The 21,099-nt window shown below is 38.1% G+C and overlaps 1 protein-coding gene across 1 annotated transcript; it reads right to left on the bottom strand.

Moving 5' to 3' along the window:
- Nucleotides 1-7,904: 7,904 nt before the first annotated feature.
- LOC131156675 (benzyl alcohol O-benzoyltransferase-like) lies at nucleotides 7,905-9,674 on the bottom strand. Its single transcript, XM_058110539.1, has 2 exons — nucleotides 9,231-9,674; nucleotides 7,905-8,780 (listed from the first exon to the last, which is right to left on the bottom strand). The coding sequence occupies exons 1-2, from the start codon at nucleotides 9,672-9,674 to the stop codon at nucleotides 7,905-7,907; spliced, it is 1,320 nt and encodes a 439-aa protein (XP_057966522.1).
- Between the last annotated feature and the right edge of the window lie 11,425 nt (nucleotides 9,675-21,099).

Raw genomic sequence — 21,099 nt, 5'->3', positions numbered from 1 at the left:
TCTACTAGCCTGGTCTGCTCGCCTACCTAGGTCACCTGAAAAATGTTAAAGTAATTGGGATGAGCCAACGCTCAGTAAGACAAAATATGCTATTTCTAGTGTGTGGCAAATGAGCTACAATATTATGAAAAGCTGTTTCTATATAATCATGTATAACTAGATATGTAAATATCGTACAAGTAATAAAATCCACCACCCTTTCCATGTTGCTTAACATAACAGTATTGTAGGTTACTAATCAAAATACTTCTAATGTACATAAGTATATTCTCTGTTTCTATAAATCTGTATATACGTAATAGTAACTAAAAATTTTCCCTGTGGATAATTGTGTGTTATGATTTAACCCCTCATGACAGGGTTGTGCGGCCCGTAGGCAAGATCTACCATGGCTGGCCAACCAGGGTAAACCACTATACTCCCTCGGTCTGATCTGCCCTCCTCAATCCATATTTGATGGGGAGCCTGTCCACGTCTAGGGCACTATACGATCTACCTACTACCACGTATTATCTAAATAGGTGGTTGTACTCATAATTAAAATATCTGTAGCTACGGTACCATGCTTTGTACTGTATAGTTCAACAGGGTTTGATACTGTATAATATATTTTTATATACAACTATCTAATTTACTATGATTCTGAAATAACTGTATAAACCATGACATTGAATAAACTGTAACTGTATCAACTGTATTTATGAATTGAACTGTAATTCGTACGTCATGGTACTGAGAAATGTATAATCATAACATTGAAAACTGTATAATCATAGTACTGAAATTTGTATAATCATGGTACTAAAAACCTTAAAACATATTTCCATACTATTTTCATATTCTCAAGCCACATAGAAATTTTTAAACATATTATCTATAAATGATAAACTGTATAAATTTCTATTGTGAATAATCATCCATTAAAACATGTAGTTTATACTGAAAAATAGTAAAATTGTCTAGCATAGCATATTTTCCTTACCTGATTACTGAACAACCCCTATGGTATACTGGCCTAACACCCGCAAGGCCTCCTACACAACATCTTGAAAACAACATTTTCTAGAGCAGAATATCAATATTTCTTTGCCTACATCATTTCCTATAACTGTCAGAAGGCCAAAAATTGACTAAAATGTCTTACCCTAAATTTGGGATAAAATCAAACTCGATCCCACCGATAATTCGCCCCATCAAACTTGAAGAGAATTTCTCCAGGAACGTCGTGGTGGCTTCAGATCGTCGATCTGGCGACTGGTAGGGCCAAAATCGAAGAGAGAAGGGAGATAGACCGTAGGAGAGAGAGAGAGAGAGAGAGAGAGAGAGAGAGAGAGAGAGAGAGAGGAAAGAGAGAGAGAATCACTGAAATTGAATAAAAATCCAACTTTTCACTATTTATAGGGTCAGATTCGTCGACGAGACACATTAGCTCGTCGATGAGTCCTTAAGTAAATTCGTCGACGAAACTTACCCTTTGTCAAGAAATTCAAAGTAGCCCAAATCCTTCTCTCGATATTTTCTAGTCAGCGAATCCCTGTATTCATCAACGAAGCTTGGAAATTCCTTGAATTATTATCTCCAAAATGTAATGTCGTCGACGAAGCCTACTGCCTCCTTATGTTTTTGTTTCCATTTCTCTCCTTCATTATTATTTAAATACTATTATTCTTCGGGTCACTACAGTATTTGTCACTGGTCAAGTTTGCATATAACAATAGCTACCAGGCCAGCATTGGGATGGCACCGTATAAGGCGTTGTATGGCACGAGGTGCCAATCCCCATTATATTGGGATGAGATTGGGGAGAGACAGATATTGGGGCCAGAGTTGGTACAACAAACTTAGGATAAAGTCAGACTCATTAGAGATGGGATCAGGATAGTGCAGAGCCGGCAGAAAAGTTATGTAGATACTCATTGGCGAGAATTGGAGTTTGATGCAGGAGATCACGTATTCTTAAAGGTAGCACAAATGAAGGGAGTTATGAGGTTTGGGAGGAAGGGTAAGCTGAGCCCTAGGTATATTGGACCATTTGAGATTCTTAAAAGAGTGGGTCCATTTGCCTATTGATTGTCATTACCACCGGTCCTATCTAGGATCCATGACGTATTCCACGTTTCTATGTTGAGGAAATACGTCCAAGACCCCTCTCATATGATCTGATATGAAGCACTGGAGTTGGGAGACACTTTAGCTTATGAGGAAGTGTCAATACAGATTCTTAACTGAGAGAAATGGGAGTTACTCACGAAGAAGATTCAGCTGGTTAAAGTTTTGTGATGCAATCATGCCGTTGAGGAGGCTTCTTGGGAACTAGAAGATCAGATGCGTCAGAGATATCCATTCTTATTCAGTGGAGTTTAGGGTTGAGCCAGTCAAAGTGAATGGAAGAACATTGTGTATTTTTATTTGTATAGTGTAATATAGGATAGATAGAATTTCTAGTTTTGGAGCGTGAATGGTTTTGGGAGAATTTTGAATAGTTGTAATCTCCTAGAACCTTCGTTGTAACCACGGTATTCCTCCATCATAAGTGAGGATAATTAATAAAATTGGAAGTATTTTCGCTAAGGATGGGAAGTAGGGGAATGGCAAATTTCAAGGATGAAATTTTTATAAGGAGGGGAGAATGTAATAACCCCAAAAAGGGATATAGAAGATTAGTGGGGTGACTCCCAAAAAAAAAAATAATTAATTAATTAATTGGATTAAAAAAAAATTATAATATATTTTTATTTTATTAATAAAATATATTATTATTATTATTATTATTATTATTATTACTCTCGTGAAGCTTCTAGCTTCAGGAGGTTTGTTTTTTTTTTGTTTTCCATTTTTTTTTTCCTTCTTCTTCTTCTTCTTCTTCTTCTTTTCTTCTTCTCTTCTCCTTCTGTCCTGTGCGCAGACAAACTCTCTATCTCCTCTCATTCTCTTTCCCCCTCTCCTTGATTTCGTGATGAATTTTCGCCTGATCGAAAATCAGAAAATACCACTAGACTCCATTCTTCGCTGCCGTCATTTCTACCGGAACGGATCGGTAGTAGAAGCGGCGTAGACGTATCTCCTGGGGTAAGTTAATTTTTCATTTTTCTTTAATTTCTTACAAATTATAAGCCCGATTGATGAACAGACACCATCACGAGAATCTAGGAATGATTCTCTACAAGTCTAGTAGGACGAAATTTTCATGGGGTCGTCGTGGGTAAAACCTCAAATTTGGGGTACGAGGGTTATTAAAAGGCTTATTTTTAATTAATTAGGATTAATTTAGAAATGCTAAAGTGTTGAGCATCTAGAGTTGAAGTAGAATTTTCAGAATTTAGGACCCGGGTGAGGGCTGCAGATGTAATTTTGGGATCCGCAGGTAAAATTCAGAAAATTAAGTGGGGGTGTCAAATATTGGTTTAAATGTTAATTTGGGGTATATGGAGCCTAGGAAAGGTTAGATGGGTATTATTTTTGAGAAATGAATTAATTAATATGGGAAAAATGCAAATTTCAGGATTTGAGTTTCAGGTGCCAAGGGCGTGGGATTTGGAATTCTAACGAAACTTTTAGTAAGTCAGGTAAGGGAATAAATTATAATAGTATTTTTAGAATTACTGTGTGAATTAATATGTGCAAACGAACATATGGTATTTTGCTTGAAAATTATTATGATATAAATATTAGATAAATTGTGTGGCATTTGAGTAATATTAAATTGTGATGCTTTGCAGTGTGAAATTAACATATTATGAGTATTAGATGAAAATTGTGTGACACATGACATGTGTTGAAAAATGTGAAATATAATGATGTGTATTTTCTGAGAAAATATTGAAATGAGAATGATTGATGTGATATTTATATGTGAGTAGAAATTATTTGCATGAAAAATGAGTTTGTACAAATTACTGATATGAGTATTTTGGGAAATGTGGAAATATGTGAAATATGATATATATTATTATGAGATGATGAAATGTGCACAGAAAAATGACAAGAATATTTATATTAAATTGAATTGAGATATACTGAAATATGATTGATGATATGCCAATACCGCACAATAATTGCGGGTGAGTGGTATTCCTTTCCTACTGATGTTGTTAGAGTGGTATGCTCAGTATGGAGATTATGTGTGTGTGTGAAGTTCCTACTAATGTCGTTGGGGAGGTATGCTCAGTATGGAGACTGTGTGTGTGTGTGTGAAGTTCCTACTGATGTCGTTGGGGAGGTATACTCAGTATGGAGACTGTGTGTGTATGTGAAGTTCCTACTGATGCCGCTAGGGAGGTATGCTCAGTAGGGAGATTGTGTGTGTGAAGTTCCTACTGATGCCGTTGGGGAGGTATGCTCAGTATGGAAATTGTGTGGTGAAGTTCCTACTGATGCGGTTGGGGAGGTATGCTTAGTATGGAAATTGTGTTGTGAGGTTCCTACTGATATTGTTGGGGAGGTATGCTTAATATGGAAATTGTGTTGTGAGATTCCTTCTGATGTCGTTGGGGAGGTATGCTCAGTATGGAAATCGTGAATGTGTTGAGAATTAGAATTATGTGATCTCATGCATTATGTAAAGTACATAAATGTGAATTTATGTATACATAGATATGTAATGAGTTAAAATGGGAAATGGTTATGAAAAATGAAAAAGTGTGTGTTTTATAAAATAAATAATTGAGACGAAGTGAAACTCTCTGCCTGAGGGCTTACTGAGTAAGGTGAGTGCCCTAATAGGTATCAGATGTGACCATTCCTGACAACATAACGTGTTAGGGCATATGGAAGGTACCTGTATGGACGAGCAATCTTCCCTATTCTTAGGAACTTCGCGGGTAATTATGTGTGTTGGAAATGAATAAACTTGAGAAATGATTTTAAAGCTTATAAAAGCTTGTGTTGTATATCTATATGATTATGAGAATGTGAATATAAGTGTATTTTCCGAGATGAAATGTTGTTTTGAAAAAGAGTAAAGCATGTTATAGCTGAACTTATATGGCCACACACTGTAAATAATTTATTCTTTCTCACTGAGATGTGTCTCACCTAAATTATCTAAATTTTTCAAGGAACAAGGATAGGTCGGGTGATAAAGGTCCGTGATCATAGGGAGCTGGGACCATGACACACAGGGTGAGTTTCTGAATTAGGGGAGGTGTAATTCCCCTAGAGTTGAGTTATTTTTTAGTCTGTGATGGTGATGTATATAGATGTATATTGATACTCTGGGTATTGTATTCTGACTGATATGCACATACTGTCTTCCGCTGTTAGGTTGTCTAATGAAATAATTTTTAACCCAGTACCCAATGTGGGTCGGGTTATATGAATGGCAATATGGTGGTTGATGTGGCCGATTTGTGAATGTTATGGATGACGTGTGAAAATTCATTTATTATTAGAAAAAAAATTGTACAAAAATTGGGGTGTCACATTAGTTCAGTCTGCTGAAAATTTTCTTGAAGAAACACAGAAGAGGTAGTACACCCTCAGAAGACTGAACCCTCAGTTCAGTCGTTTGACCCTGTGTTCAGAGTAAATTTTTCAATGTATTAAAGTACTTCAGAAGATGGAACCCGACACTTCAGTCTATTGAACACTGTTAAGGGCTAATTTTTTAAAATGTTTTAAAATTTAAAGGCCAACTACAGGACTTGCACATTCATATACAGGGCTGCTGAATATTGCAAAACAAGTATTGATTACTTGTATTGTGTTTGTTTGATTTGAACAGTTAATCAATTGGTTGTGTATGTTGTGGTTGTGGATTGAATAGAAGTAAATGTTTGTGTGGATTGCCTAATCAGTAAGAATATCATAAGTCTTTAAAAGATTGTAAAAAATCAAGAACTCATAAAAAGATTTTAAGGAATTTTAAATAACCAAATTCACCCGCCCTCTTGGGACTACACCTTAGGTTTCATATTCATCCATGGTAACATAAAATTTAGTCCATTTTAGAAATATAAAAAATGTGCTAATAAGGTGGACCAACAATGAAGAGTAGCCTAGGAAGATTTAAGGTCATTAATTGGCCATTGGGCAATAGCAAAAAATTTTGGTAAATGATAGCTAGTGCCTTCATAGATATTTATTTACCATTTTGCATATTCTCTAGACAACACCTCATCTCAACGCTTAAATATTAAGTAATTGGCTTCATTCATCATAGTTACTACCTCTTAAAATGCGTAAGAAGTCGTGTAATGATTTTCAGCTAACCATTATTAAATTACAACCCAATCAAAATATTGGTGAGAGTAATAGATTCAACAACACTATATCTCCATTGATGATCTTTCCACGCCTCTGGTGACTAGTACCATAAAGGTTCCCACCAGGTGTACAAGAAAAGAAGGAGTTCATACAAAACAAATCTCCTTTAAAAATGGAGAGATGGGTAGCAAACTATGAGGTAAGAGAACTCATGTTGCACCCTCAAAGGTACATGATGCCCTATTGACTAAGAGATACCTTATATAATAGGGAAAGAAGGAGTGTAAAAGTCATATATACTAGTTAATGCAGAAACAAGGAAATGGGGAGAGCAGACAACAAGATAGAGATAAATTAGATAAGAGGAGAAATAAAGCCATAAGCATATTAAAGTGGCGCTGGGACAAACTATGTTATCTAGTTGAAATTATGTTTCAATAGAGTATTTTTCTTCTATAATTCCAAGATAATATTTAGGAAATTTATGCTCATTCCCAATCCTAAGGACTAAATCTAGGATTCTTGAACTAAACCACCTAATCCTTATCATGCAAATCCTATGGCCCCTTTGAATTTGAAAATATAACTTTAACTGCCATTACAATCTAAACCCTTTTGGCACTTTTGAATAAATTTAAATATGTGACCAATCTTTGTTGTCCCATGGAAAATTGTAGCAAATATCAACCAACTCTAAAAGGAAATTTCAAAAAATTTATTTATTTTTATGGCATAGTTGCTAGGGATTGATAATTGGATCTTTGGCATTGCTTGACCACATATGTTTGTTCAACCTTACTGCATCTTAGCCATCACTTGATTGCTTAACAATTTGGATTTTCGATGGCCATCTTTGCAGTGTTTTGTCAAGATTATTACTTCAAAGTGTAGATATGTGAAATTCTAAGTTGGTTCTCACTATTGACATTTATTTGCCCAAGCTTCTCTTGGAAAACCAATCAGACTTTCTTTAGCAGCTCATTTTTGTTTCCAATTTCAGCAAGCATATATGCATTCAATCTCACTATTTCCATAGGAGGCGTGGTTTCTTAATCGATCAAATTAAACATTTATAAATGCATAAAAATTACTCAAAGAAGGTTTATGATCTTTCCCTCTTTTCAGTTATTTATTGTTCAATTGAGATAGGTAGCACTCTTCATCATCTTCCCTTTGTTATAGATTGGAGAATTTCTTTCTATAGGTTTTTCTTGATTACACTACATTGCTTGCTATTAATCTAATTTCATAGTTCGAGTTTTATTTTTATTTTTTTGAAATGTAAATTTGTAGAATAGGCCTTAAATTTTGATATTATGTGTTAATTATATATATAAAAACTTGGTTAGTCCACCCTTTTCAAATTTTTTTTTTTTTTTTTATAGCTTGTCATAAAAAAGGTGTTATTGGAGGTAATTTTTGGTTTAATCATTCTATCGTTCTATTGGATTCATAGAAGGCCCAAATCATGATTCTTCTCTTCCTTAGTTAATAGTGCTAGACAAATAAAACACCATCTCAAGATTTTTTATGAGTTTAAATGAATTATACATTAAGCACAGATACAAGAATTTGATAGAAATTTAAGAAAAGGACAATTATTCTTGTTGTTATTAGATAAACAGTAACAAAAAATAATAAAATCGAACGCATCCCAATTGCAAAATTCACAAACTAGAACCAACTTCCTTCTAGCAAAGCTATTGAGTAATTTTCTTCAACTCCTCTTCAAACCTTTCCATGACTTGCAATGGCAAGCATGTGGGCACAACAATCCCCTCCTCCCCTTTGCTGTTCTTGAACCCAACACAGAAGCTAGTTATGCTTACAGCCTTGGCCGGCCCACTATAAATAGGCTTCCCCCATCCAAAATCCACCTCCTCAAAGCCAGCATATCTTGTATCCGATACCATGTATGTCGACTCCATGGTGTATGTTGGTCTGCCCCTTAGCGCCATCAAATCTGCCACTGATCTTACATACTCTTCGCTCACTTGGGCCTTTACCTTCTTCACCAGCTCCACCCCAAATCCCAAGGTTTTGTTACACAATAACTGGGCTGTGGAAACCACTGCCGGGTACACAAACGCATTGCCATAGTACCCAGAAGGAACATTTATGAAGCCTTTACCGCGTAGGCTCACCATGCAAGAGAAGCGGACCTCCTCCTCAGGGGCTAACCCAAGTGCAATTGTACGACACCGCCACAGACAGGCGGCCAACACCTCAAATGTGGAGGCGCAAGCGCCAAGGTGCGGCGGAAGTTGCTTCTTCAGGGCCTTCATTTCTTTTGGGCCGAAGAAGAAGGATTTGTGGACCATGTTGACATTGCTAGCCCAGCCTATTAGTCCTTGTTTTGGGTTGTCGTCCTCGTACTCATGATGAGTGCATGTGATGCGTGGCGGTGTTCGAGCATTAAATATTTCTCGGCACCAAATAGGGAGAGGAGATGGTGTGTGTGCTCCACGTGCGATCTCGCCTACTGCATTGTAAAACTGGATGAGTCCTGGTGCATCACATATTGTGTGGTTCAAGCGTGATGCGAAAGTGAATCCACCACAATTTAGACGTGTAACCTAAAATATCCAGAACCAACAAACAAAAAATACTATGTTTAAAATTATAAAAATACAAACATATATTAATATGTGACACAAAAATAGAGACATGAGAAATTCTTAATTATTATTTTTTGTTTACTTAATGGTCAATTTGTGAGTTTTTACTTTCAAAAGATAAGAATATATTTCCACACAATCCATACTTCTATAGATGGTAGAGAAATTTATTTTTTAACAAATGTTGATTTTATAGAAAACACCTACTATTATGGATTATGGATTTAGGACTAATAGGTTCGTTTGCTGATCTGTTTTATGTTGTAAGTTCTTTTTATGACCCAGAAATTTTAGCCTCGGATCTAGGTAAACCAGACGCAAGCCAACCCAAGGGGCTTCATATTTTTAATTGTTTGCGCTTATTTGAGTAGACAGAAGCGGCCGGAATAACGAACAGATCGTCATCACCTGAATCAAGAGCAGAGGGCAACCGACGATCCCATTGAAGCCAGGCACGTTATATAGAAGCTCCTCCAGGTTGGGACACGGTGGCAGGATGGCGTCGCCGAGCTCGTCAAGGGTGACATCGGAGTCGGCCTCGATGAACATCACCCCTTCGCCGGTGCAGTCCACCATGAGCTTCCGGTTAGGCCCTTCCATGAGCCTACCGGCGAGTGGGTAGTAAAACACCAGCACCGCCGCCAGGGCTTCCCTTATTACCTTCGCCGGATCTCTGCCTTCCATTGAAGGGTTGCTTCTGAATATAATGATGCCGGGGATCTGATCCCGCAGGCCTTCTTGGTCGTCTATATCCGACAGCAGCTTCAGCTCCCGCGGCGTTGGTTTCGCTGGAGCGATAAGCTCCGGCTCCCGCCGATGAACTGAGAATACAGGAGTGGAGGGGACTGCCATTTCTACGCAACGATTATTGTATGCGATCGAGCTAGAATAGGGTTGAAGAGAAAAGCGGCGACCTTACCTCTCTCTACGTAATTAATATATATGCATGAAAGAACCGGCGCAGTACCGTCGTTGAAGAATTAAATTAATTAATTTTATATAGAGCACATGGATGGATGCGCAAAATATGGACGATTTTACTTATTGGGACTTGGGAGTGTAGTCCACGTCATCTTAAATGATGAACTTATTTATTAACATACAAGTTGCTTCTTTATTACTTATTTATTTTTGGATAAAATCTAACGACCAAGACGGAGCCTTCAAAGTACATCTCCTGGCACACAAAACGGGCCATGACCCGTTAGGTCATCCAGACCCGTTAGGTCATCCAGACCCGTCCGTTTAAAACGGGTTCAGGTTTAATGAAGTCGACCTATTTAATAATTGGGCGGGTCACATATTGATCCATTTATAAACTGGTTCAATCGGATTTGGGCGGGTCACCCGGCGAGTGATCCGTTAATTTGGATCCTATTCCTTTATAAAAATTATATGCATCCTAGATTCCCAATCCCAACATCCGTCCATCATCCCACACAAAAAAACTCTAACCCGTGCGGTTGTGCCGCATCAGTCCTCTCAGCTCTCACTCTCTCAATCCTCTCCTCTCCTCTCCTCTCAGCTCTCTCTCTCTTTCTCTCTCTTAATCCTCTCCCCTCTCCTCTGGGCTCTAGTGCGCTGCAGCCACTGCTACATGCTGACGGTGTTGCGAACGATCCACTCCTTGACGGACCACAGCCAACAGTTGGCGTCTCCTCTAAGGACCATAGCCAGTAGCTAGCAACCACGGATCACCTCCGTGGAGGTGAGTTACTTGACATATTTTATATGGTCGGAGGAGGAGGGGCTGCTCGTGTCATTGTCTTCGTTGTGTCAGAAGAGCACAAATTCGGAGATCAGAGGGAGAGGGAAGTGCTGAAGTTGGTCTTGGTGGTGCTGCAGATGATGGTGGCTGTGCTACTGGTGGTCCATGATTTGGGGTGGGTGTAGATGGTGATGGTGGGGGTGGTGGTGGTTATGGTGGAAGAGATTTTCTGCAATTTTTCTAGGGTTCATGATAGGTATAGAGAGCCACGAGAATAGGAACAGAGAAAATATTTATATTTTCTGCATTAATAAATATAATGCAATATTTTTCTTAAAAAAATGTCATTTTATATGGAATTTTGAAAAAATGTTCAAATAAATAAATTATATTTTTTACACAGGTGATCCGTTACCCGCCCGTTTATTAAATGGACAAATTAGGGCTGGCATGTGTGTGACTAGCTTAACATCGATCCATTTATGACCTGCCCCATTTATGACCCGCCCCATTTATGACCCGGCCCGTTAGTGGCCCGTCCGAACCCTGCCCGCCCGCCCGCCCATGTGTATAATACATTTATCGTTTTATTAACTTACATGCACGTGTGTATTATGAATGAGATATAAACTACAGTGAATCTATTAAATGATTTAATTAGCCGAATAGTTTTTAAATCTCCAATTCACTCTGTAATAACCCGATCAAATATATATATATATATATATAATGAATAAATAAATAAATAAAAAGATATTTTGGAGGAGATATTTTGAGATATTTATATATAAATATCTTGGAGGAGATATTTATTTTGATTACTTAATGGCTAAGTTAGATTTTTCTTTATAAACTCACATTCTCTCTCTCTCTCTCTCTCTCTCTCTCTCTCTCTCTCTCTCTCTCTTTAAGATTTTTGGGTTGTGTGTTGTCCGAATTGATGATCCGATGTCGCTATGTGGACCAAGGACGGAATCTCTACAGGTTCTACGGATCAGAATTTCATTTCGGAGATTTTCTAGTTTTTCCCGAAAATTAAGGTAAGGGTCGGTTTTTGCTTTTGGTATTGTGGATCTGTAGTATACGAGATTATACTGAAGTGTTGTTCTTCAAGTATTAGGTTTCGGGATTTACGTGCTGTTGTTTTGAATCGTTTAGGTTTAGGGTTCGGAAAGCTAGGGCTTGAGTTCCGGGTCATTTCAGACTTCAATTCACACGCAAGTAAGGGGGTTATGTTAATATAGTGATTTATACAATATGAACTGATTGAAATGTTGAACTAACTTTTAGATATCGAGTTACGGTGGTTTTAGGGTTTCCGGGCCTTGGTTTGGTAAACCGGCTTTATTTTTAACACCAATCGGTCAAACTCAAATATTATATTTTTAAAATATTATACTTGTCATTTTGGATCTTTTCACCGGTTAGAAATGTTGTTTTCGTTGTTTAAGACCCTTACTATGATATTAACTGTTTATATTTACTTTCGGGTTGTTTTCGAGTGTGGAACACTGTGTGGCAGGTGTTGATATTGTGAAATACTAGAACTGTTGTGAAAATACCAAGAAGTTTATTTGACGGTTACGAGCTGGATTTCATGTAATGATGTGTTTTGTGAAATGATTTCAAAAGAGGGTTTCAATTGCTTAAATTGCACGATATGCTTTAGGAACCCTAGGGACTGATAGTGTAGGCACGAATTTGTTGCTAGTGAGGGCACCATACTTTTGATCTATATGAAACCAGGCTGTATTGAGACAATATGGGCAGTTTTAGTGTGAGTTTGCCTCTTGATCGTGTACCTATGTTGTATTGAGACAGTAGGGGCTATCAACCCCAACTGTAAGGATTTATACATGGTATAGAGTTTGACGGTGTGTTCTATCCTGCATATCTGTACATTTATGTAATTGTTGTTATATACTATAGAGTTGTTCATATGATGAAAATGGGCTACATATTTTACAATTATGGAAACGATGATTATATATGTTTATGTTTTTGTTAAACACTTAAAGCATGCTAGTCATACACTGTTATTAACTTAATCGTCCCTTACTGAGAGGTGTCTCACCCTATTATACAAACTGTCTTTTCAGGTCCTTATTGAGGTTGAGATTAGCAAGGACTGGGGCAGGGTAGTGACCTATTTTTGAGTACTCGTCTCCATGAGCTCGATTTTGTAGATTATGTTATATGTTTTCAGATCTTGTAAAATGTTGTAAGACTTGAGGATGTGTCGAGTATCATATATTATTGTACATGGATATTGGAATAGCTGTATGTATCTATCAGGCAGTTAGAACTCGAGTAATAGTTTGATGGATGTTTATGTTTTCCACTACATATATATATATATATATATATATATATATATATCTGTTGAGAAGTATATTAGGTACACAGAAGTCACTACAGTAACACCCAGGCTGTAAGTTGGGACTGGAGTGTTACACACTCCCCTCTTGGGATCACACCATTTCCAACATCTCCCATCGCCCTAAAATATTCACGTATTTTGGCGCAATAGGTCTTAAATTTGTTACACAGTTACACATTTACCGCCCTTTTTACATGGTCTGCTTGGAGAATGTCTATATCGAAATCCTCCTGCATATAAACCTCAAATCCCGATCTGAAACAATGGACACTGGTACACCATGCATTCTCACAATCTCATGCACATACAGGTCCGCTAGCTTACTCAAAGGGTATCTGACCTTCGTCGGTACAAAGTGAGCAGATTTCGTCAACCTGTCTACGATTACCCATATAACATTTTTTCCGTGACGTGCTAGTGGCAATCCAGTAACAAAGTCCATAAAAATGTGCTACCATTTCCATACTGGAATAGGCAAAGGCTGCAACGGCCCTGCTGGCCTCTGATGTTCAGCTTTCATCTGTTGACACGTCAGACATTGTTCCACGAACCGGGTAATATCCCTCTTCATACCACTCCACCAGAAGGACTCACACAAATCCCGATACATCTTCGTACTACCCGGATGTACCGTATACAGGGAACAATGCGCTTCCTCCAGAATCATCCTTCTGATCTCATCGTCATTTGGAACACACAGCCTGGTCCCAAACCTCAACACACCTCCGACAGAGATGTTAAAATCCTCAGCCAAACCCTGCTACACTTTTTCCACAATCTCAGCTAACTCCGCATCATTAGCCTGTGCGGCTCTAATGCGCTTATACAAGGTCGGCTAGATTACCAAGCTAGCAACAAAAGCCTGATGATCACCAGACACCAACTCCATGCCAAGGCTTTCCATATCCCGTATGATATGATGCTGAGCTACAACTGTAGTTATTGCTGCATGCTCTGACTTCTGACTCAATGCATCTGCTATCACGTTAGCCTTTCTCGAGTGATAACTGATCGTGCAGTCGTAGTCTTTAATCAACTCTAGCCACCGCCTTTGCCTCACTCATATTCAGCTCCTTCTGCGTGAAAAAAAATACCAGAGGCTTTTGTGGTCAGTAAAAATCTCACACTAAACATCATACAGATAGTGTCGCTAAATCTTTAGGGCGTAAACTACAGCAGCCAATTCCATATCATGCATAGGATAATTCTTCTCATACTCCTTAAGTTGCCGAGAAGCATAAGCTACCACCTTACCCTGTTGCATAAGCACACATCCCAAACCCTTCAAGGACGCGTCGCTATAGATCACAAAACCCTCATCCTCTGAAGGAATGGTCAATACTGGAGCAGTAACCAACCGGTGCTTCAACTCGAGAAAACACTGCTCGCAATCACTAGTCCAGTCAAACTTCACCCCCTTCTTAGTCAATCGTGTCAGAGGTCTAGACAATTTAGAGAAACCCTCTATGAACCGATGATAATAACCCGCTAGTCTCAGAAAACTCAGAACCTCCTGCACACTCCTTGATCTAGCCCAGTTGACCATAGCTTCAGTCTTGCTAGGATCAATGGAGATACCGCCCCTAAACACCACATGGCCTAAGAACGCGACCTGATTCAACCAAAACTCACACTTCTTCAACTTGGCATACAACTTCCTTTCTCGTAGAATCTGTAGCACCAACCTTAGATGATTCTCATACTCTTCCGAACTCCTTGAGTATACCAGAATGTCATCAATGAACAACACTACGAACTGATCTAGGTTCTCAGGAAACACCCTGTTCATCAGATCCATAAATATTGCCGGCGCATTGGTCAACTCAAATGACATAACCAAGAACTCATAATGGCCGTATCTGGTTCGAAAAGTAGTCTTTGCCTCATCCTCGGATCTAACCCTCACCTAATGATACCCTGACCATAGGTCGATCGTTAAAAAGACCTGTGTTCCCTGCAGCTGGTCAAAAAGATCATCTATATGAGGCAAAGGGTAACGGTTCTTCATCGTCACTTTGTTGATCTCACGGTAGTCAATGCACATAGGCATCGACCCATCCTTCTTCTTCACAAATAATACTGGAGCTCCCCAGGGAGAAACACTCGGTCGAATAAAACCCTGGTCCAGTAATTCTTGCAATTGCTCCTTCAACTCTCGAAGTTCTGTTGGAGCCATCCGGTACGGAGCTTTAGAAATCGGTGCCGTACTAGGCAGCAACTCTATCGCAAACTCCACCTTACAATCTAGAGGTAAACCGGGTAAGTCGTCTGGAAACACATCTGAAAACTCGTTGACCACCCGAATATCCTCAAGTCTCAACTCATCCTACGGTGGTTCCTTCACGCAAGCTAGGTACCCTTGACAACCATCCAAGAGTAACCTCCTCGCCTGTAATGTCGATAGAATTTGTGGCGTCGAACGCACACACAATCCCATAAATTCATACTCCTGCTTCCCGGGAGGTCTGAACACTACTACCTTCTTATGACAATCAATCACCGCATAGTTAGAGAACAACCAATCCATTTCCAGTATGATGTTGAAACCCGACATGTCGTATACTACAAGATTTGCCAGTAGCAGTCTCTCCTGAATCACAACTGGGCAGTTTCCTAACATCTTACTATAAATCGTTACACTCCCAGTCGGCGTAGTCATAGACAACATCTCATTCATCATACAGGTTTCCGCCTCACACAACTTCACAAAACTAGTAGATATGAACGAATGGGTTGCCGTTGAATCAAATAAAACAGCAGCTCTATTCGAAAGCAGTAACGTGGTACCTATCACCACGTTCCCAGCGTGTTCCACATCGGTTGGAATAAGTGAATATACTCTCTCCAGAGCCGTGGTTGCCTGGTGGTTCCCCCGAGGCATCTGATTACTCCCACGGTTTTGATACTGTGCAGGCATAATCCTCCTCTGTTCCTGACAGCTCTTTGCCATGTGGCCCGACTTGCCACAGTTGTAGCAGACACCCCTGAATAGCTGACATTCGCCATCGTGCCATTTACGGCACTTAGCGCACGGTGCGGAGGATGGATCCCCTTGAGAACTCAGCCGCTCGGTGTTTCGCAGATAACCAGAGCTGTAGTTCTTTTTCTTCCTCCACTGACCCTGCCGAGGACCACTCTGAGGACCAGAAGATACTGACCTCTTCCCCTGATCCTGCGCTCCTTCATCTCCCCGAATGTCGGTCTCAACTATGGTGGCTTTATCCACCAAGATAGAGAACTCATGAATCTGCAACATCCCTATAAGACGGTGGATGTCTTTCCTTAGACCCCTATCAAACTTCCGAGCCTTCTCGTGCTTATTCGGAATCAAGTACGGGGCAAATCAAGATAACTCGATATATTTGGCAGCATACCTCTGCACCGTCAAAGTTCCCTGCATCAGGTTCGAAAACTCATCATCCTTCGTGTCCCAAGTGGAGACCGAAAAGTATCTACCTAAAAATATCTCCTTGAAGCGGCCCCACGTCATACCAGATGGACCAACTCTCTGCCTTTCAAGCAGACACACCGCCGTCCACCATCGCCCTGCTTCTCCAGTTAGTTGAAAGGTAGCGTACAACACCTTCTACTTCTCAGTGCAGTGGAGAACTTCCAAAATCCGCTCGGTCTTCTCAACCCAGTCATCCACCACTATTAGATCAGGTCCACCCATAAATGTTGGAGGGTGCATGCGTGTGAACCTTTTGATGGTACACCCCGCATCAGTAGGAGAGCTCTCGCATTTCCTAACACTCAACCTAATTTCTTGGATCACCTATCTCGCTAAACCATGAGATACAGAAGGAGACTCATCACTCGCCGTCTCCTCGGAGCCACACTCCAAGTTATTATCCTTGGGCTCCATTCTGAAAACAGAATAGGAATCGGTAAGAATTCCTATATCGTACACAATTAACGCAATCATAGACCTATCATGTCAACTATTACTCTCACAGATCTAAGCCTGTCCCGTCACATCGACACAAATCCATCAATGGTCTGCCCTACCCTTACTAGAATCGTCATTCTAGGAAAAACATGGAATACTGCCGAAAAATCCTGATTTAGCAACAGAACAACCCTCGACCAACACTACCCATTTCCTATATCCTATACTCTGGTATGTACACATCAATACTCCTAACTAAGTCTACAATACCTAGTAACCTGGTTAACTCTAATACCAAGTTGTCACGCCCCGAACCCACAGATGGGTCCCAGTTATGAATTCAGTAATCTAACATATCTCTGTATCAATTAAAACATACATAATACAACATAAATAGAGGGTCTGACCCCGTGGGGTGAACAGATGCCCTATATACATACACATAAACATCCATACTCATCAAAATACGCAGCGAAATATGGTCTTTCTATACATAAATGATACCATACCAGAGTCTATACCATACAAGGATATACGTCCCTATGAATACCATACATACTACGAGCGTCTACAAAATCCATCACGACAACCCGGTTATAAAAACTCGTACCTATTAGACACTAGTAGTAGCTAAATGACACCCCTCGCTTCCTGACGCTAGGGTGTTAGTTTCGGCTACCCGAAGGACCTGAAAAAAATTATATATTCGGGGTGAGACACCTCTCAGTAAGGAAGAAAATAGGTTATATCAGTGTGTGGCATATCAGTGTTATTTTACATACTTCATAACACGATAAAATATGATATAGTTCGAAACAATTCAATATAGTTTCATATAGTTACATACAGTTCTAGTATTTCCAAAAAACCATTCTAGTACATACAATACCCAAAACATACGGTAAGTGTCGTCACACTAGTACGCAATTACACAAGGTCACCTAAGTCTCACAGTGATTACATTGCTACATATGCAATTACACTGCGACGACCGAGGCCCAATAGTGATTACATTGCTTCATACGTAACTACACAAGGTCACCTAAGTCTCACAGCGATTATATTACTACATACGCAACTACGCTGCGACGACTGAGGCCCATAGTGATTACATTACTCCATACGGTGTAGAACACACCCATCGGTGACCAACCAGAACATACTGGTGATAATTCACACCCCGGATATAGAGCCGACCACTCTCGCCTACGCTAGTTAACCGGTACATGGCGCAGCGTACGGTAATTAGCCGCCACATAGCTGTTTTGGTGTACGATAATTAGTCGCCCCTATTTGATTTCACAAAACTTGGAATCATTTTAGAACTCACGTTCCTATACATTTCAGCGTATGGTAATTAGCCACCATTAGCCATTTTACAAATACCTGAAACAAATACATACAACCATACATATCACACTTATTTGGTTTACGGCAAAACATATAGTTTACAAATTCAAATATACAGTTTATGCAAATATGGATTACGGTCACCTCAATAATACTGTTTTAACATAACCAACAGTTTTCCAAACAAAGAAGAGATGATACCTGAAATCCCCAATTTTTCCGAAAACTATAACACGAAAATCCCGCATTTTTACCAGATAGATCTCCCCAAATAAGTTACCAAAACATACATACGATCGTAGCCTACAAGCTTACCGATCCTGATTTCGAAAATAAACTGATATAAATAGAATCCCTTTACCTTAACCCGAATTCCAACTACGAACTCTACGGTCCCCAAAACTACGAACTGAGACTCCAAAACCTACAAACCACAGTACCATACATACTTACAATCCGTACTACTACACGTATACTGAATCCGAAATGAAAACCGAATCTTACCTCAATTTTAGCTTGAAACCCGAAAACGCTCAAAACGGAATTTCGATCCTCTAGAAACGTAGAGAATCCTTCCCTGATCATCGCAGTAACGTCCAATTTACAAATCAGGCGACGAACGACAAAGAAAATGAGGAAAGAGAGAGAGTTCCGAATTCTAGAGAGAGAGAGAAAGGGAGAGAGTTTCCAATCTTAGCCAAGAAGTAATCCCCAAAATATCTTTTAAAGGCCTTTGACCCGGGTGGATTCGTTGAGGAATTGGCGTCCTCGTCGACGAGTCCACCATTAGCTTCGTCGACGAGTCGGTGGCCTCGTCGATGAGCCGGATATTTCAATTCCTCCGAACCTCTTGGCATTCCTGAATTTCGTTGACGAGGAGCCTTCAACCTTCGTAGACGAACCTTGGCCTCATCGACGAACCCTGCTCAATTTACCCTTTTATCTTTCTTTTACATAATTAACTCATATATCACGGTTCGGGTTCTTATACATTTCTTATCTATCCCTTATTGTGGAATCATAAAATGTTCCTCATTATTATTTATTTTATAATAACAACATAATGTCTTATATAATTAATTGTAATTAATCTATTAAAACTAATCTATTACTGAGAATAGACCGTCACAAACCACACGGAACCTTAGTTTGATAATTTTTTATTCCTAACATTTAACTTAGTTCAATTAATATGAAACTTTTGTCTTTTTTAGTTAAATTTAGTTACAGGAATATTTTTTTCACTTCTAAAAAATAAATATAATTTTGATTTAAACTATTCATGCATTAATTTACGCGCAAAAAGGGTCCACACGCCATTGAATTTGGTGAATTTCTTCTTTCTGTAGTGCCCACACGATACTTAGAAAATAATATTGATAGATAAAATTCAAAGCTCATCTATAGGTCAAATTAGACTCATTAGATAATCCTCGTCAACATAATCATACTCAAAGAACATTACAGAAGCAGTTAATAAGAACATTCTATACTTTCTGTAAAATTAGGGTTTGAAAATGTTGATTAGGAGATGATTTTAATAATACTTCCTACAAGGTTACATTTTTTTACTGTTAACTGATCAGTTTGGTGTAATTTTTGTCCTTTTTTTTTTTACTTATTATAATAAAAAAATCATTTTTTTTTCGTATATGTGTACATTTATGATTAATCTTTACTCATAGAAAGAAAATTACCATAACTTAGTCTGGCATTTTAAATTTATAAAATATTCGTAGGAATACTCATAACTATTCTCTTATTCAAAATAGAATGGCTCTCAATGCCTTTTGATTTTCTTTACAATTATTTTTTCAAATTAAAAATAAAATTTTTGATAATCAATTTTTATTTTTGTTCACTATATTTCAAAAAAAAAAAACTTCATCCTTCACATTATAATACTCAAAGTCATATATTCAAAAGAAAGGTATGTATGCAATTTGGAACATAAGTGTTTAAAATAATAAAATATTAACCAGCTTAAAACCCACTTATGCATGCATGCATGCATATATATAAACGTGCATAAGAAATTTTGAATAAAAACAAACTCTATCCCGTAAAATTCTAATTGGATCAAAGATTTTACTTGACAAAATTAAAATAAAAGAATAATGATTAAGAAATCGATTTCTATTTATTTATTTATTTATTTATTTATTTATTATTTTATCTTTATTTTTAGTAATAAATATTAAAAAAATTACTCTTCTATATTTCTCTTCTTCTTCTTTTAAGAGGTTATATAAAATAAGGGTTTATTTAGGTAAAGAAAAGAAAAAGAAAAGAAAGAAGGAAGCACATTTTTCGTTATATTTTCTATCTTATTTCATTTGTAGTAATATGGTTAAAAATTAAATGTTAACAATGCGTAAAATTTACTTTTTGCTCATTAAATTTGATATAAATTTCTTTTTCTTCTCACTTTTCTTGATAACTAAACATGAACAAGTAAATTAATTCAATAATTTTACCAATAAATATAGAGATTTTATTCCTTAATTAATTTAAGCATGCTCTTCGTGTTTGATTAAATGTCTTAATACGTTTTTTCTGTCTAAATTTTATATTTGATTTTGTAAGGGAGTATACCCAAAGGTCAAAGAACACAATAAGGTTGAGTGTGTCAATGTTGACAGAGCCCAAAACCACATAAGTAACATTAAGTGGAATTTCACACCATCAAACCTCTTGTATTGTAACAAAACACGCCCATCCACTAATCTAAAATTTAGAATTCACCAAATTTAGGGTATCATCACGTTAGCATTCGAATTTATATAAGTGAGAGATATAAATTTAAGTACGTCTAAATAATTTATTCAAATTTTACTTGGAACAAACCGACTTTTACAAGTATTTCTCAGTGTTATCAGTTCTAAAAAAATATATTGTTTAAGTCAAGTTGCTTGGAAGTAGCATTGGGGTCGAAAATGATGTTGTAAGT

The sequence above is a fragment of the Malania oleifera genome, chromosome 5, assembly GCF_029873635.1.
Source record: "Malania oleifera isolate guangnan ecotype guangnan chromosome 5, ASM2987363v1, whole genome shotgun sequence".
Lineage (NCBI taxonomy): Eukaryota > Viridiplantae > Streptophyta > Magnoliopsida > Santalales > Ximeniaceae > Malania > Malania oleifera.
Note: the sequence above shows the minus strand (reverse complement) of the source record. Positions and strands in the feature narration are given on the sequence as shown.

Bases quoted from the DNA above. Each gene is read 5' to 3' on its own strand.
- LOC131156675 (XM_058110539.1), bottom strand. From the start codon at position 9,674: ATGGCAGTCCCCTCCACTCCTGTATTCTCAGTTCATCGGCGGGAGCCG. The intron at 8,781-9,230 runs GTGATGACGATC...TGGATATTTTAG, and splicing joins GCCCTCTGCTCTTGATTCAG to GTTACACGTCTAAATTGTGG.